Genomic DNA, 18,941 nt, shown 5'->3' on the forward strand with positions numbered 1-18,941 from the left:
AATTTTCTTTTGTTCACTTTCTTACAAGAATATAATTGAGAGTATAAAAAATTAAACAAAATATATGCTGTGTATTAAAAAATAACATATTTTTATAAGCTTTCACTGTGATTTTTTCAAAATTTACCTGATTATTTTTAGACAGTTCCTGAGAAATTATTTATAAAATCGCTTTGTTAAATCAGGGGTTTGTAAAATTGGGGTTCTAGTATACATGGGAAATCAAACACATGTTGCCAAATTAAAAAAGCAAAACAAAAATGTCACCTGTCATAAGTAGGATATGCTGTAAGAGAAATTAAAAACAACCAACTTAATGAAAAAATCAAATTTATTTAATAAAATTCTAAATTTAATCAGTTTATTTACATTTATAACAAATAAAAAAAATTATACATAACTATCAGTTTCATTTTAAGGTAAAAATAGAGAAAAATTATGACAGAGTAAGATGCATTTATGTTCACACACACATGTACTAAAATGCATGAACATTAGACCTGTGCGAATACAAGTTTTTATTTTAGTTTGAAGCGCATACAAATACCAAATTATTCACGAATATGAATATCAAATTTAATAGTAAGAATGAGAATCAAAATCCCACTAAAAAATTTATTCACATTGTGTAACAACTTCTGGAAAATTAGAATAACAACACTAATATGAAAGGTAGGTTAGGATAAATCAGCTACAAAAATTACATGGAAATTGTTTATATAATTAAATTATAAAATAAATAATTGTTAATTATACAGCTAACCTAACTCAAACAAACCAACCAACCTTTCATTTGGTTCCAATTTTACTTATTTTCCACAACCTGCTACTCTACATGTTGATCCAGAAATTTTTTGCGAAACACAAAATACCATGAAATCCATTGTATTCTACCTATTTCGCAAAAAATGTAAATATTTTTTTTCTAAAACAATTTATTCTCAAATTAGTGATTAAAAGAGATCATTATAATATTATATATTTAAGCATTAGTTATTTATGAGTTTTCGTTGTTAAAGGCAGCCAGGTAAATGTATTTTTGTTCAACAATATTATAAACAATTTCTGCTAATTTATTCTGAAATCTTCAATATTAATGTTTTTTAAATATATTTTTTAGTCGCAAAGTCTATTTCATCATCGATATACAGCAAGTAAGCTGCTACTGTGTCACATGGTGTTAAATTGATTGTGACTATAGATTTATACAGTTGAATCTATGTTTACGTCTTAGAATGCCCATCTCAATGGAGTGTCTGTGTTTTGTGGTATTGTAGTCCAGGTTGTTAACGTTTATTTTTTCTCCCACTTCTGGTGCAGGTCACAAAAAGAATACAAATAATAGATTATTTTCAAGGTTGAAATGACAATAATGCAGTGTTTTGAAATGTTCACGCAAGTTTTATGTACGCACGCGTGCATGTGCGTGTGTGTGAGTGAGTGAGAGAGAGAGAGAGAGATAGAAAAAAAAAACTTTTAGAGTACTTGTTGCATGTTTAAAACATCGCTTATTGTTTATGATTTTGATTATAAAGTCCAATTAACACATCAAAAAACTGTATTTAAACTGTATTTAAATCACACAAATGACCTAACTTCAGCAGAGAATGTTGGTATACGACAAACTCATGAGGGTGTGCCTCAATATTCGTAAGAAAACATATTTGTTATTTCAAGGTTGAATCGAACACAAAAAATTATTATTCGTATTTGATGATTTGAATATTTGCACAGGCCTAATGAGCATATAAGCACAAAGATACGCAAAGTACAAATAACCATGGTTTAGCTACAAAATACAGATATCTCTTCGGTTAGCTGAGCCTAGGTTTCTTTTCAGGGGGAGGTTTCATGTTACGAGGTGTATCCGGTTTCTCAGTCTTGATTTCCGCACGGGGCTCTGTTTTTACCTCCACTTCTGAAAACAAAATTTTGAAAACAATTGCACTGAAAGAATATGCTCTAGTAGGGATCATGCACTTTAAAATCAGTAATGCAAAGTTGTTAAGAATGAATTATGCTATTCTTGCACACTAATTGCCTAATTGGTAGTTTGTTAGAGTGCTGACAGATGAGCTAGGGAGCTAGTATGTTGCATTAAGTTTCATGTAGTATAATTTTGTTAGCTGAACTCTTGCTCAGCAGTTGTTTAGGAGAGATTTCAACAAATGTGACACAATATTTATGTAAAAATATTTCAAGGTAAAAATTAAAAGTGCACGAGTAGCATATTTCGGTAGCATGATTATTAAAGAAACCATCACAGAAGAAACAACAGAATTCCTAGCTTAAGCAGAACTGTAGTACGAAGAATTTCTGCTAAATATTATTCTGGATGATCGTAATCTTCTGTTGCTGTAGGCCTTTCGACCTACGCGCAGACCACAGAATGCATGCAGTGATCTGGCCACATCACGAGCTTACACAAGAATCCTCTATCCTTCCTTCCTAATGCTAATCTAACGAATAAACACCACATCATCTACGTGTACAACAAACCCAAAATATTTTATAATGATGGAAACTAGGACACAATCTTAATATCCCAAACTGCAGTAAAATGGTGGTAGGGATTACAACTCAAACACACTTTAAGATTTTAATGAAAAACTGTCGCTAAAAATACTAGTAAAGTAAACACATTATCTTTCGCAAATTATCCATTAGTAAAATAATTACTGTCCGATATCTTAAGACATTTAATAATACTCTGAAAGCTGAAAAAAATTGCTGTCAAATGTCAATACTAGTAAAAAAAATTATATTTGTTTTAAAGGAAAACTAAAACAATCTTCTATATTTATACCCCGAATTTTTTTTTAACAGAAACTGATCTTCAAATTCAGTTTTGAAAAGTTAGTGCAAGGTTTATTCTAAATAACAAAATTTTTGGCTATACAGTTGTAAACTTACAAGCCCCCAGTCCACCCCATACTTTGCAGAGTTTTTTTAAGCCATGATATTCTTCAAGTAATAAGTATATCAGCTGAATACATGGTTCAAGGTCATAAGTGACCTAGTTTTTCATACTTGTATTTTATAATTTTTAATATTCTCGCAACTAATTTTTATTTTTTATCGTTTTATTTAGAAAACCTTTTACCTATATTTTTTACAGGTTTTCATTTTATTTGCTAGGTTATTAGGTGTGTAAATGCATTTTTAAAGTAGTTTATTTATTTTAAATATTGTTTTAATGCCTATATGATATGATTGGTGTTATTTAGAAGCTTTCATGATGATTCTAGAACATTTAATTTTGTTTGAGTGAAAGAAAGAAGATCCAGTTGTGCAACTCGGGAGCACCAAGTTTTTCAGATTTATTTCAAAACAATGACTTTCTGGTGCATTCTATATGTACTTCTTATTCTGGGAAAATTGGCAGATGTTCTCTCTCACACGAGACTGTAATTTTAAGATATTTTTGCCCAGCAAATCAGAATGGAACTTTGAAATTGTGCATTATTTTTTTACAGAAACATCTAGATGTAAGTAGAATGTATTTTTGGTGTTGCTGTGTCCTTGTACAAGGAAGCTAAGTTATATACGGAACCCAATTCATTTGTGTCACTATGGAAGCTCTGTGAACGGTTTGTGAACATTGTGTAATGGCAGACTTTTGTTTCTGCAATACAACAACAAAAAAACCTCAAAGTTCTACCCAATTGTTTTCTTCAGTAGAGACTGCTAATATTTTCAGAATTTTGTTTTAAGTGTTTTTAAGAACTTTGCAACCTAGGTCGTCTTTTAGTCTGCAGCAGTTGCCGCCTCCCGGGCTAGCAGAGCGCTCCCTTACCCTCCATCCTTTCCCCCTCTCCACCTTACCCCAGCCTTCCCCTCCGCACTTCCCCTCCTTTCCCGAGGCTTCCCGTCTTCCCTTCTCCTCGTTTCTCGAACCCTCCCCTCCGCCGCTTTTCTCTATTGTTCTCGAAAGACAGTTCGCCTGTATATAAGGCCGCGAGTTTGCTTAGGCCGGCACTGTCTTCAGTCACTCTCGCTCGTAGGCAGTCCGCTGGGAGGAGGCCGCGCTACTTATGCTCATGGTTGATTAGTTATGTTAGAAGCTTCGCTCTAAATCCACTATGGATCTCTGCCTTGTAATTTCCGCGGGCATTAATGGTCTGTTTGCTCAAGTTTAACTTCTTTCTTACGAGCCTTCTGCTCTTGATAGAGTGGTCTAGATGGGTCTTGTACCTAATTTTGTTGGATGCTCCATTTACCACCGACCTTAATTTACATGAGTGTTTGCTTGATTATTTGTTTTGCGCATTGGGCTTCCTCCCTGTCGTAATATTTTTGTCTTTTAGCTGGGGTTCACGATTCCCATTTAAATTTGCCATGAAAACTTATGTTGCGTGTAAACGTAATGCATAATTTAAAGCCTTAATATTTATACTTAATTGTTTGATAACGAATTTGCTCTGCGTGAGACTTTTATATGATTTTTGTCTGCCTGCTAAGGTCTTTTAAATGTACATTAATTAAGAGAATTTTCCTTATGCGCAGTACTTAAATACGTGTTACGTCAGGCGCATATTTCATTGCGCAAATTGTTCATGATGCTCTCTTTTCAAGCATCTGTTTTATACTCATGTTTGTAAAAACCACAACGATTAATGGGTGTTGCCTGCACATTTGTTATATCTATTTGTACCTTATCATTTTTGTTTAATGAATAAAATATATTTTTTTTCTACTTTCATGTTTTTTCTAATATAACAACATTTTTACAACTGCTGTTGTATCATACTGGAATGGTACACCATTGGTTCCCACTTAACCTGTTGAAGTTACATCGATCTCCCACTTACACCTAGCTTCAACGTCTGCGCAACTCTGCTTCGGCAGTTGTTACTTTTTTGTTTGTTCTCTGTTACCATGAGCCGCCCTGGAGTCACATGGATCTATCAGCTGCACCGGGATGAACTTGTCCGGTACTGTGAAGAAAATCAACTGCCTGCCGAGTCGGGCGACACTGTCACGACCTTGCGTGCCCGACTCGTTCGGTTTATGCGTGACAGCAGTGACGTCACACCTGTAAGGGGCGAGGTGGAAGCCTCACTGGAAGTAAGTCCTGCTCCCACTCATTCCTTTTCTCAAAAGTTGTTCTTTTCCTCTTTGAAGTGTATGCCCGCTCTTGACAGCAGTGAGCCTAAGCGTGTTCTTGAATTTTTTCATGAGGCTGAGCGCCTCATTAAGCTGAACCTGGTTCCTTCTGAGGCGTTTATGAAGGCGCTCTTAACTAAGTGTTCTGGTATATTTGTGAATAGGCTAACTGAGGCTATTGTGCAAAAGTCGGATTTTCACACATTTAAGTTATCTGTGCTGAGGGGAGTTTGCCCCCCCCCCGGGTGTTGGACGCCTGCAAGAGAGACTTAGTCTTTCGCTTTCAGCGCCCCGATGAGTCGGTGACTCAGTACATTGATTCGGTACTTCGTACGCGGATGTGTTGGAACTTGATACCCCCGAGGCGGAATTAGTTCAGCTTGTCTTAGGTAACTTTGCCCCTCGTGTTCTCAGTCTTGCTAGCATGTTAACTCCTCCTTCCACCCTTGATTCTTTACGAGCCTGGGGTAGTGAAATAGAGGCTCGTTTGTTAGCCGTCTCTAAATACGAGACGGAATTTCCATCACGTCGTGACACTGATAGTAAGTGGCAACCTCGCGACTGTAAGTGCGAGGTTCGCTCGTTACCCACATTTCGCTCAGAGGCAAATGATAAGGCATGTCATTCTTATCGCCCCTCAAATCCTAGTCGGGGTGCATTCCGGCAACACACTCAGTCACACAACACTGAACGCATTAGCGCGCCGGCAGCGGGCGCATTCTCTTCGCCTCGTGTAAGTGCTCCCGCCCACCTTGCTGCCGCCTCCGCTCTTAAAGCCACAGGTCATGTACAGTGCGATCAAAGAAATGTACGCACTCGCTGTGCAAACTGTTGCATATTTGGACATATTTCTAAAGACTGCGGTCAGCCATTCATACCGCACAATGGCCGGAAATGTTTTTCCTGTAAGGGAACAGGGCATTACCGGGCTAAGTGTCCGGGAAACTCCGTCTGACGGGACGTAAGAGAGGTCGTTTCTGTCGGTTTGTTAAAAAATCCTCTGTGCCAGTCTATTTGCATTTTCTTCCAATTCATATTCAGGAGCATTCTTTTCCGGCTCTAGTTGACACTGGCGCCACCCATTCGGTTATTAGCGAAGGTGTTTTGCAGAATTTAATAAAAATGTTTCCTAGTATTGCTTCACATGTGTATTGCAATGATCCAGTTAATATTTGTGTTGCAAATGGTGAATGCATTCGATCTAACAAGTCAGTCACTTTACATTTAAAGATTAAACATTTTTCCTGGAACTGGAAATTCGCTGTCATTTCTGATTTACACCCTGAATTTATTTTGGGTTTAGATTTTTTGGGCAAGACTAAAGCAGTTTTAAATTTTGGTCTTCATGAGCTTTCTTTTGGATTCGCACCTACTGTCAAAATCCCTTTAGCTTTCGACTCTTCTAAGCCTGTCATTTTTGAATGTCGTGATAGTAACGACTCTCTACAGAAGCAAGCCGTTGCCAACCTTGTGCATAGATTTTCCAATGTCATTTCTCCTAAAATCGGACGCTGCGACATCTTGCCCTACAAGTTTTACTTGAAGGATGAAACTCCGGTTCGCAGTAAATATCACAAGGTTTCCCCTCCTAAACTTCAGGCCATGCATGATATCGTAGATAAGCTCTTGTCTGCTGGCGTTATTTCTCCTTCCACTTCTGATTTTAGCACTCCCACCTTCCTAGTGCGTAAGAAGGATGGGGTTAATTGGCGAATGGTTCACAACTACATTCCCTTGAATCGTAAAATAGCCATGGAGGATGTTTATCCCCTCCCTACTGTAGAAAGTGCCTTGCAGCACTTAGGCAAGGCCAAGCTGTTTTCAATTATTGATTTAAATCAAAGCTTCCATCAATGCCTCCTGGATCCTTCTTGTCGCAAATATACCGCCTTTTCCACCCCGTTTGGCCATTTTGAATTTAATCGCATACTCATGGGGGTTAATTTTGGCAGTCAGGCCATGAGTCGTGTTTTGGACCATGTACTAAAGGACCTTAAGTATAAATTTGTGTTTAATTATGTCGATGATATTATTGTGTATAGCGATACTCTTGACGATCACATTGCCCACTTAACAGAAGTTCTTACTCGTTTACGAGCTGCTCATCTGACTGTTAACCCTAATAAGGTCATTTTGGCAAAGACGTCAGTAAAATTCCTTGGCTATGTCATTTCTCAGGGAACCCTCCTCATGGATCCAGATAAAATTGCACCCATTGTACAGTTTCCTAAGCCTATCAACATTAAGGGAGTTCAGTGTTTTTTAGGCATGCTGGGTTACTTTTCCAGATTTATTCATAATTTTGCTTCTCTAAGTGCTCCTTTAAATCACCTTCGAAAAAAGAATGTAGCTTTTGAGTGGGGTCCTGAACAAGAAAAATCTTTCCAGGCCTTGAAGACTTGTATGGCTTCTCCTCCAGTTCTTATTTTACCCAATTTCAGTAGACGCTTCGCAGTTCAGGTTGACGCCTCTTCTATCGCCCTTGGAGCAGTTTTAGGTCATTTGGAAGAGGGTAAGATCAGACCCATCGCCTTTGCAAGCCGTTCTCTTTCGGAATCTGAGCAGCGCCTGGGTGTGTACGAGAAGGAGGCCCTTGGGTGCCTCTTTGATCTTGAAAAATTCGAAAATTATTTGGATGCTAACGAGTTTGACCTATTTACCGACAACCAAGCCCTTAGTTGGCTATTTAACCATCCACACCAGCTGGGTAAGTTGGGTCGCTGGATCCTTCGGTTGTCGCGGTTCCGATTTTCCATTCATCACATAACAGGTAGAGAAAACATTATTGCTGATTCTCTTTCCCGTATGTTTTGTACTGATGAGTTTGAGCCTGTTGATGAGGACTATTCTGAGAGAACTGAATTCCTCTCTGTTTGTAAAATTTTTCCAGAGTCATACTTAAATATTAGAGAATGTCAGAGCAATGACCCTTTTTGCCAGGAGATTCGTAGAGATCTTCATCACAAAAGGCCTGTGCCTTATATTGAAGAACAGGGTTTACTTTACTTTACTGGAACTTCAGGTAGAGCTCGCAAGGCAGTCGTTCCAGCCGCCTTAAGGGCCATGGTATTGGCTTATTTTCATTCTTCACTTCTCGGTGGCCATTTGGGTATTGAGAAAACACAGCGCAGGATTTCCGCGCATTTATTCTGGCCCGAGCTACTGAGCGATGTTCGTAGCTATGTTCGCTCTTGTGTAGACTGTCAAGTATCAAAGCCCCCTCACAACTCCAAGGTAGGGCTCTATGCCGCCGATCCTCCTGTTGCTCCTTGGCACGCTTTACATATCGACATATTTGGGCCTCTTACCCGGTCCAAAAAGGGAAATATCTGTTTACTAGTGGTTCTGGACATTTTTTCGAAATTTGTCATTCTCCTTCCTCTCAAAAACACGAAGGCTGCTACGATCGTTAGAGTTCTTAGAGAACAGGTGTTTAAATTGTTTGGTCCCCCTTGTATCATGGTTTCTGACAATGCTCCTTATTTCAGATCTTCTGTTTACAGTGATTTTCTTTTTGAATGGGCTGTGAAACCTATCTATAGCTCTGCTTACTTTCCTCAGGGTAACATGGTCGAACGAGTAAATAAGGTTTTGAAGAGCATCCTTATATCCTTCTATCGTTCTGACCAAACTCTTTGGGATTCCGATTTGGATTATATTAACGTGGGTTTGAACTCTGCTACTCATTCCTCCTCTGGATTTCCTCCCTCTCTTCCCTTCCTTGGGCGTGAGCTCACTCATCCCTTACTTAACCAGTGGGGCCTTCCCCCTCTCGACTCCGCCCTCGATGCCTCGGGCCTTGACAGTGTGCTCGACTCTGTAGCTTGCAATTTACGTAAAGCCCGTCAGGCTGTCGCTGAATCTTATAACAAATCCAGATCCCCTCATGGTTACAAAGTCGGAGACCTTGTTCTCTGTCGCAGCTTCACCCTCCCTTCTTTGGCCAGTAAATTAAATGTGAAACTCTTGCCTCCCTATGAAGGACCTTATAGTGTGCATAGAATTTTGGCCGCTAATACCTTGTTACTTAAGTCATGTAAGTTTAAACATAAGTTTAAGAAGGCTCATGTGAGTCAAGTCAAGGCCTTTGTGAGTTAAAGTATTTTGCTATTATTACTTGAGAGTGTTTATTAGGCTTGCGTTTAGATAACTGTTTTATTATTAAGTTTTAGTGTTGTTTGTTCGTTGTGTTTGCTGTTGCGGCTCTCCCTTTTTTTTATTCTTCCTTTTTAGTTTGGCGCGCCATCCTCTTCTCCCCTACCCTCGCTCTGCTGGCCCCGCATCTCTACGATCTTCACCAGCCTGCTTCTTCGCCTCGAGGAGAGACGTCTCTTCGGGTCATCGTCGTCATCTTCGCCTCCCCTCGCCGGGACGTGTCCCCCTGAGAGCAATCTTCGCTTCGACTTCTTGCCTGATGGCATGGCTCCTTCGCGGCGCCCGGATGCAGGCCCCCTCTTGAGGTGCCCTGTTGAGCGCCTGCAGTCTCCAGTTTGAACGCCTTCGCGCTCCTGTGAGCGCTCGGATGCTCCAGAGCCCATCAGAGGTGATCCCTCATCTACGATGATTGCCGCTCTGGATTGCCCGCCTCGGCACTTCGGTCTACGGCGAGTTCCGCTGGAGTCCCACCTAGGCCTGGGTGGTTGAGACTCGCGGATTCCCTGCACCAAGCGACACTGATGGCGTCCTCTGCCCCGCTTCTGGACTCGTCAACGTTTCGGCTCGAGCTGCGAGCCGCTAAAGATTTCTTCATGCTGGCGTTCCAGCATCCATGTTTTTGCAGCTTGCGTGGCTTCGCATTGTTCTTCGACTTCGTGATCTTATGCTCTCAGGGTAGGGCCACTTAAGGGGGGGGGGGGGGGGGGGGGTTGCAGCAGTTGCCGCCTCCCGGGCTAGCAGAGCGCTCCCTTCCCCTCCATCCTTTCCCCCTCTCCACCTTACCCCAGCCTTCCCCTCCGCACTTCCCCTCCTTTCCCGAGGCTTCCCGTCTTCCCTTCTCCTCGTTTCTCGAACCCTCCCCTCCGCCGCTTTTCTCTATTGTTCTCGAAAGACAGTTCGCCTGTATATAAGGCCGCGAGTTTGCTTAGGCCGGCACTGTCTTCAGTCACTCTCGCTCGTAGGCAGTCCGCTGGGAGGAGGCCGCGCTACTTATGCTCATGGTTGATTAGTTATGTTAGAAGCTTCGCTCTAAATCCACTATGGATCTCTGCCTTGTAATTTCCGCGGGCATTAATGGTCTGTTTGCTCAAGTTTAACTTCTTTCTTACGAGCCTTCTGCTCTTGATAGAGTGGTCTAGATGGGTCTTGTACCTAATTTTGTTGGATGCTCCATTTACCACCGACCTTAATTTACATGAGTGTTTGCTTGATTATTTGTTTTGCGCATTGGGCTTCCTCCCTGTCGTAATATTTTTGTCTTTTAGCTGGGGTTCGCGATTCCCATTTAAATTTGCCATGAAAACTTATGTTGCGTGTAAACGTAATGCATAATTTAAAGCCTTAATATTTATACTTAATTGTTTGATAACGAATTTGCTCTGCGTGAGACTTTTATATGATTTTTGTCTGCCTGCTAAGGTCTTTTAAATGTACATTAATTAAGAGAATTTTCCTTATGCGCAGTACTTAAATACGTGTTACGTCAGGCGCATATTTCATTGCGCAAATTGTTCATGATGCTCTCTTTTCAAGCATCTGTTTTATACTCATGTTTGTAAAAACCACAACGATTAATGGGTGTTGCCTGCACATTTGTTATATCTATTTGTACCTTATCATTTTTGTTTAATGAATAAAATATATATTTTTTTTCTACTTTCATGTTTTTTCTAATATAACAACATTTTTACAACTGCTGTTGTATCATACTGGAATGGTACACCATTGGTTCCCACTTAACCTGTTGAAGTTACATCGATCTCCCACTTACACCTAGCTTCAAGTCGGGCCAATCCAAGTTGTTATACAGTAAAACCAAATTATAAAGTACCTCACGATAAAGAATTTCTCTTTTTAAAGTAAATATTTTCAGGTCTCAACAAAATGTTTTACATTTAGTAACAGTTCAGTATAAAGTACTTTCATTATTAAGTACCAAAAAGGTGAAATTTTCACTGTAATTCTTATATTGGGGATTCGATTGGATGAATGTGGTAAACTAAAATAAAAGCCTAATACATAACACACATAAATAATTACTCATGATCTGATTATGTAAATAGTAGGGTAATAAAAATAAAACAAATTCTGTAATTAGAGCCACTACTGACAGCAGAAAGTGGTATAAATTATGTATATTTCACATTGGCCCCACCTTTGTACTAGAGTACTACATTTGTGAACACACTTCATTTCATTTTAGTTTGTTGTGAATAGTCCTATCCTTGCATATTTTTTTCTATGCACTATAAATAGGGACCCCAGAAAATGGTAAATAAAACTGGCTCATTTTGGTGTAAAAAAATGCCAAGCGGTGCAAAAAATCAGTGTAAAAATAAGCAAGCGGTGCAAAAAATTGGTGTAAAAATAAGCAATCAGTAGAGACCCCAAAAAATTGTGAAAAAATTATGCCATTGGCGGTGTAAAAAAAACCTCATAGCGGTACATATGAGGAAAGCTGTATTTACGAATATGTTATATTGTACATAAAAATACAATTATAAATAGCTGTTAAATTTTGTATGGGAAAATCTTCTTTACATAAACAGGAAAATTGTAAAAACTTAGTTAAATGATTCATTCGATTAAACAATGTTATACTTTTTAATTACAATACTTCACATATGATACCCAGGTACTACTCATCTCAAGAAAATACTTATTCTCACATGGTACTTTGGTACAGTTTTAAAACCTGTTTTTTAAGTCAGTATTTTTTATACAGTATCAAAGTAATGTCTCATTTTGAAAAAAAAAAAAAAAAAAAAAAATTGTTGTAAACTAAAGAACACGGGCTTTACAAAGACTAAACATGTCTTAACAAAGTAAAAACATTAGAGATATTCCATTAAAAATCCTAAGTAACAATAACAGTATTTCAATATCCAAATTCAATTATAGTCTATCTCACTGTACATACTAGAAATTCTCCTCTGCAGGTAAGTTTGGTTGGTACACAAATGTGTAACACAACAGTTACCATAGTATCTTTCATAGGCACTACAAAGTAACAGACTCTGCCTTACATCGGCCCACTTTGTCTGACGTTTCATCACACAAGAATACAATCTGTTTGTCTTCTACAGCGTGCCTTACTGCTTCCTTATTTGCCTGGCAAATTTTTGGGACATAAGTGAGAGAGAGTTGGCTGATGGCAAATCCCCTGCACCTAAAATGTATACATAACTTACAATATACTTATAAATAGGTAGCATTTATAAGGTTATCGCTGAAAATATTATTGGGATAATTTACTCAAAACAATTCTTAGCCAAACGTAACCTAACCTTTTCAAGATTACTGCTGGATTACAGAGTCAAACCATCAATCAATCAGTCAAAAATATCTTGTGTGCTCACCATTTCACAATGCAATCCATCCTATTTATGTGTTTGTTAATCTGATGTACTTGCATATTTATTTGAAGTAAAGGTAAGTTGGGCCTAAAGGTAAGTTAATCGATAATATTGTAGGCCTACATATGCTTATGAACTTTTATTAGAAGGGGAAAACATTTCTAAATAAATAAGGCTAACCTTCAACATGGGTGTTAAACCATTCCCTCATAGCTGGATGATCAGCTTTTTCCAAAGGAATGTTAACTTACAGCATCATATTAACAAAATCAGAAAACAAATTCTTGTTTTCTGCACTTTCAAGCTTGTTTGCTTTATTCACGCTGTTGCCTATCAAGATTTGTTTAGACACGGTAGAATGCTTGACAAAATAATTGTCTTTTTTGTTTTGTTTTGTGTGTGTCATTTGTCACATGCTTTTTGCACGTGTCTTTGCGTGTCCAATCAACCCGCACGTTGCAGAACTTGCACAACATAATTTTGTCTCGCTGATCAAAAATATAAAATCCATCCGATTTCATCTCTCTTTCGCGATCAAACATTGTCAAAGTATTCGGCATCTTAGCCATAAATTCAATTGTATCACAAAAGTTAAAAAATGTGGACGGTAGTTGTAAACACTCATAGATATGTGCACGCAAAAATGACTGTCATCTTAGCTCCATGCGATTAAATTAGGTTAGAAAAATCGACACCAGTGCGCCTTGCGGCAGAAACACCATTATTCAAAACACGAAAACTGTGGACAGTCAATTTTGTTACGTTGGTAGTGCGCACATATCGATTGTTGACATTTGTTACATTTTGTTTTCATTTGCGACGGCAATATTTACTGCTTGTAAACCTATAAACTAGAGATGCACCAGTAGTTCATTTTGTTGTAGTGTGGAGTGGAGTATAGTAGTATCATTCAAAATATTTTTGAGTAGAGTAATCAGAAATTTTTTTATTTGTATTTGTTTCGTTGTGTGTGTCAGTAGAAGGAAAAAATAAATAAAAATTCTACAGCCATGGACTATAGACATTTTTTTGTATACAAAAGCAGGTGATCGTTTTGTTAAGGAAACCAGGCAAAAGAAACACGGCCTTGGAGAGCCTCTGCGGCAATGGCTCTCACCGCTGCTGGCCTTTGCCTGAGGCACCGTGGGGATGGGGAACTTGCGAGTCAGCTCCGCCAGCAGCATGTCGACGCGGTAGCGCTGGAAAGATGAGCTGGGCTCCTCCCGCTGCTGCTCCTTCTTGGCCACCACCTTCTCCGGCACCTTGCGCTCTTTCAGGTCCCACGAGTACCCCTTGGACGGGTGGTACCTCGAGTACGAGCTGGCCTCATCGAACGCCGACTGCAGGTGGTGCACCGTGGAGATCTGCCACAGCAAACATTGTGCACTCTAAAACTGTCTCTGGAGGCATGCTGTGAGTTGGTGAGTAATTTCCAAACGTGGACATGTGCACATGTTTTTATAACTTTTGAAATGGCAACAGTTCAAAAAACAAATTAATACAAGTAATTTCCAACTTGCATTTGTTGGGTGGCAAACTATTATTCTACTATGAGATTTTATTTTTCTTTATTTTCATCCTATTATTTTATCTTTGTTTATTTTACTTAACTTACACTGCTATCATGCAGGCATTAATCGGAAGCTATAAAGTATCCTTACAAAAACATTGGGCATCCATGCATATAACGTTATAAGTATAACTTCAAATTATTTTCCATGCAGTTTCCATCCTCCATTTGACTGAGTAAGTCATGCCTTTATCAAATAAACCAGTATTTAAGAAGCCAAGGATGCCGGTGAATGGCCTGCTGAACGAGTTGACACACACACACTAACCAGCCGGGAGTTGATAACGGATAGCAAGTCCGGCGCCTGATACACTATCCCAGCGATGATGTAGTAGTCTGCCAGCGGGGTGACCTGGGTGGGGGAGTAGCGGTTCTGCTTGCGTATCACGTACAGGATTGGCTCCTGGACGTGCAGGAGGTCGTACTCTATGCCAGTCATGTTCCTGTAGGCAAGCACATCCTCCTCAACACACATCATGTACAAATCACTCAGCACTTGCACACCTCAAACAAATATCAGTGTTGGATTAGTGCCATGTGAACATTTCCAGGTGCCCAGCATCATGTAATACAAACACTAGTCCACTAACTGAGTCCCGCATATTGTATTAAAATCCAGTCTTTGTTATTTGCAATGCTGTTCTGCCAAGTATTTTTGAGCATAATTGTATTTTGTTTCAATGTGTGGCTGAATTTAGTCTGATGGTGCCTTGGATAGTCTGTTACCGAAGAGAATTATTGCAAAGAGTAGCCTATATAAAAAAAATTATAAAAACAATATGAATTAGTGAATAATTCTCATACTTCAACTGGTCTGGGTTCAGTCGCTGCATCTTCACCACTTCATTGTTACATGTACGGTCAAAGAATGGGTTTGTCCGTTCTGAGAAGTAGTCCAAAATGTTGGATGGGTTCAACATGGGGATCCAAGCACTGTCGTGCCATGACAGGCTCAACGGATTATCTGAAACATACATAAACCAATGAAGTTCACCAAAACTATTTTAAACAAACCAAACACGGAACTATCCGCAAAGTAAACCGAAAAATAATAATTTTGCATACTTAATAAACTAGTGATAACAACAACATGAATAATTAAGTGTAAGTACCCATGTTTATAAAATAAGTACACTGAAAGGTCTTTAACCAGCAAGCTCTGGACTATGGCTACATCTGATTATTGAATGTTCTATCATTATAACAGGAATATCAAAGAAAAATTCACATACAGTACAACAATATTTAAAACTCTTTGTAATAAGCTACTTTATAGATAGAAAAAATACAAATAAGTACTAGGCCTACTGTTAAAAATGTCAGTGACATGTTGCATCCATGATTCAGATCTCTTCTTCAAAATATAATTAAAGAAATGTACCCACTAAATGTGAAATATAGCCCCCTAGAAACACTGTACTCAAATAATTACAGAAATAATAATAAACTCTAAGTGAAGTAAAAAAAAGCAATCAGCGCTATAATGCAACCTGGGGGCTGTGGTCAAAAGTCAGACACATCCGAACAAAATTATAACAGTGATAAAAGCCTTTTAATATTCAACACTTCAAAAGCATTTTGGTGTTGGTAGCTGTTACAGTAACTGGGGTCTCCTACGTGACTTTCTGGGATTTTTTTTTTATTCTCGTGGGGGCTCCATAAAATAAAACTAAATTTTTTTTTCTCTTGTAATAGCTTTATTCACTAATGAGTTACTTAAAACTAACATGATTTGTTCCTAATCACAGCTTAGCTACAATTACCAGACCTGCATGGCTAACAATGAAGATTGTTTTACGTTGTTTGTATTAATAATACATTGAAATAAAAAAAATTAAAGGACAACCTGTTATAAAAATTTTTTTTGATCACTTTTAAAAGTTACTCACCAGGCAAACATGATGTCCGTCCCGGCATCATTACGCGGTTTTTGGAATAAACCAGCTAAAACACACACAAAACTTACGATGACTTTTTAAATTACTATTAAAACAGAATAATTGACTTAAGTAATAAATAAGACGTTGCTAGGACTTAACAACATGACAGATTAAAGTAATTTGAAGTTGGGGTCAGCAAAGCGGTGAACAGCATACAGTTTATAGTAACTTTTCTCAAATTTGACACTAGTTCCCAAAAGTAGTGCCAATTGTCTACAAATACTTATACCATTGTTGTTCAGTTAACATGGGTGTACACACAGGTACAGGTGGAGGTGGAGTTGGAGATGGAGTTGGATCAGTTTCCCCTCCCCCTAAAATTCTAAAAAAATCCATCATTCCCACTAACAAAGGGAAAGAATGGTAATTATCGGACGGCGCAGCTTTTTAGAAGGGAAGGGAAAAGAAATTAGAAAATATGGTTTTCATTCACTACACATGTCCTTAATTTATTCTGAAAGGATGGTTTCTTAATTCCTACTAGTTTGTGAAAAATAAAAGTTTAAAGCTTACATTACAATACTTGTGTTTTCACACTGCCTCTGACAATCATGGTTTACCCGCGATCGTGTATCTCTTTGTTTAGAACAACTGTGGTCAACTATGGAGAGTTAAAAATACGATAATTCTTTTGTTTCAGATATTCCTAGATTTTGAAGGCTTGATCATAATTGCATGATTCTGTTTGCATGATTCTATGGTACATTATGCTTGCTGTTTTAATTCAGTATGTCGAAAGATCTTGATGGCATGATCCTGATGGCTTGATCTTGTGTTACATGATGCGTGCTGTTTTAATTCAGTACGTTGGAAGATCCTGTACACAAAAAAAAAATTGTCATATAATAAATTATGCTCGTAAGTCGAATAAGAAAGGTGTTTTGTTCTACCAACAATCATAATTCTTTCTTATATAACAATTTCTTTCATGTGCAGGATCTTCCGACAAACTGAACTATAACAGCAAGCATCATATACCACAGGATCAAGCCAACAGATTCATGCCATCAGAATCTTTCGACGTACTGAACTAAAACAGCAATCATAATGTACTATACAATCAAGCCAACAGGCTCATGCCAACAAGATTTTTCGACGTACTGAATTAAAACAGCAAGCATCATGCACCACAGGATCATGCCATCAGGATCCAGGGATAAACTTGAATACATGAAACACCAGCCATAACAAACACAGAATATACAACAGCTGTAATCAAAGTAATACCTGGAAAGACTGAAAAATTCAATCTGTCAACTACTTTATTGCACAACATGTATTCCTCACAGAGTATGAACAACGTTAACAATCCAATTCAAATTTTAGGCTCCCATTATATTTGTTCGTTACGTGAGTGAAATTAGTATGTACTTTTAATGCAATGTAATAAAACAAACATTTTGTAATACAATTCATTATTCTAATAAATCAACAAACATGAAATACAAGCATTAAAAATTCCTTCCAACTAAAATACAGTCGTTATTTAAACAAATTTCTTTATAACACCTACATTGACTAAAGTTCTCCAAAAAAAAACTTTTAAAAACCCACAGGGTATAAAGAAGGAATGTTAGTGATTGCGTGAATATATACATATTGTAATTGTTAGTGATTGCGTGAATATATATGTATTGTAATGTAAGTTGCAAACTGTTATTTTTTTACAAACCAATAGGAATTATGAAACCTTCATTTCACAGTTAATTCAGAAATGTCTCTAATATATGGAAAACATATATTGCTATTTTATCCTGGATAAATGAGTGGTGGCGGTAACGTAAAAGCACAGGTATTGTAATGTACTATATACAATTTTAATTTTTTTACAAACTAGTAGGAATTATGAAACCACCCCTTGGGACGTGCTGTGTGTGAAATCCATGTTTTCCGATATTTTTATTGTTCCGTTCTAAAAAGCCATAACGTCCGATAATTATCAAAAGACTTAAATGCCTACAGCAAAGTGGTTATATTCTCCCTCCCCTAAATGAAATTCAGCTTACGCTCTTGTCTGTCAACAATGTTTGTACACATATTTGTGATTGTCAGTATTGCAACAAACACCAGATGTTTCTTTAGAAGTGACATTTGGGAAATGTGTATCTATCACTGGTACTTCTTTTGAGAACCGTACACAAATGTGTTCCTACCACTGGTACTACTTTTGAGAACTGTAGACAAATGTGGTCATGCATGAATTCGGACACAGCCTTAGTTTTCGCTGCCTGAACAGCAGGTTATCATTGGGTATGGTGCACGTTTAAACTGTGCAAGAAAAAACTTTAATACTTGCCTTGTAAAAATGTATTTCGTAATTTCGTTCGAGATCACGTGTCCTAAACCCCCAACTCTCTCTAAAACCTATCAACCCGACGTAATAATCAATACACGTTTTGATAGTGCGCCGCGCAAAAAATGCACCATGACAAAGAATGCACAGTACTTTATTTACTCTCCCTACTCTATAGATTGCACCATTAGTGCATTAGTACACTTCTGTTGCCTTCACGGTTAGAACAATAGTAACGCCCAAAGTTGGTAACGCAACTTTACTGCCAACTTGAGCCAAACTACCAACGACCAAATGCCATTACACTAAGATTTCGTATACCTAATAATCTTTTAGCTTTTTGGCATAATATTTAACACAATTATTAACGAAATATATGTTTAATACGATAGCAGTTTTAAAAAAGACATGCAAATATGTTTTGTTGACAGATAACATGATGTGAAAGTGGGGCGTTAAACGAAGAAGTCCATACCTCTGAGCAATAAAACACGTGCCTCTATCTATGACATGTGCGCTGT

General features: G+C 38.1%; 1 protein-coding gene across 1 annotated transcript; it reads right to left on the reverse strand.

Annotated features, from left to right (window-relative positions):
- Window positions 1-313: 313 nt before the first annotated feature.
- On the reverse strand, window positions 314-18,654 carry LOC134530649 (mediator of RNA polymerase II transcription subunit 6). The gene is made up of 6 exons (XM_063365680.1): window positions 18,424-18,654; window positions 16,077-16,131; window positions 14,992-15,151; window positions 14,456-14,630; window positions 13,735-13,981; window positions 314-1,918 (listed from the first exon to the last, which is right to left on the reverse strand). The coding sequence occupies exons 2-6, from the start codon at window positions 16,105-16,107 to the stop codon at window positions 1,815-1,817; spliced, it is 717 nt and encodes a 238-aa protein (XP_063221750.1). The 5' UTR covers window positions 16,108-16,131; window positions 18,424-18,654; the 3' UTR covers window positions 314-1,814.
- Between the last annotated feature and the right edge of the window lie 287 nt (window positions 18,655-18,941).

Source organism: Bacillus rossius, chromosome 3 (assembly GCF_032445375.1).
Source record: "Bacillus rossius redtenbacheri isolate Brsri chromosome 3, Brsri_v3, whole genome shotgun sequence".
Classification (NCBI taxonomy): domain Eukaryota; kingdom Metazoa; phylum Arthropoda; class Insecta; order Phasmatodea; family Bacillidae; genus Bacillus; species Bacillus rossius.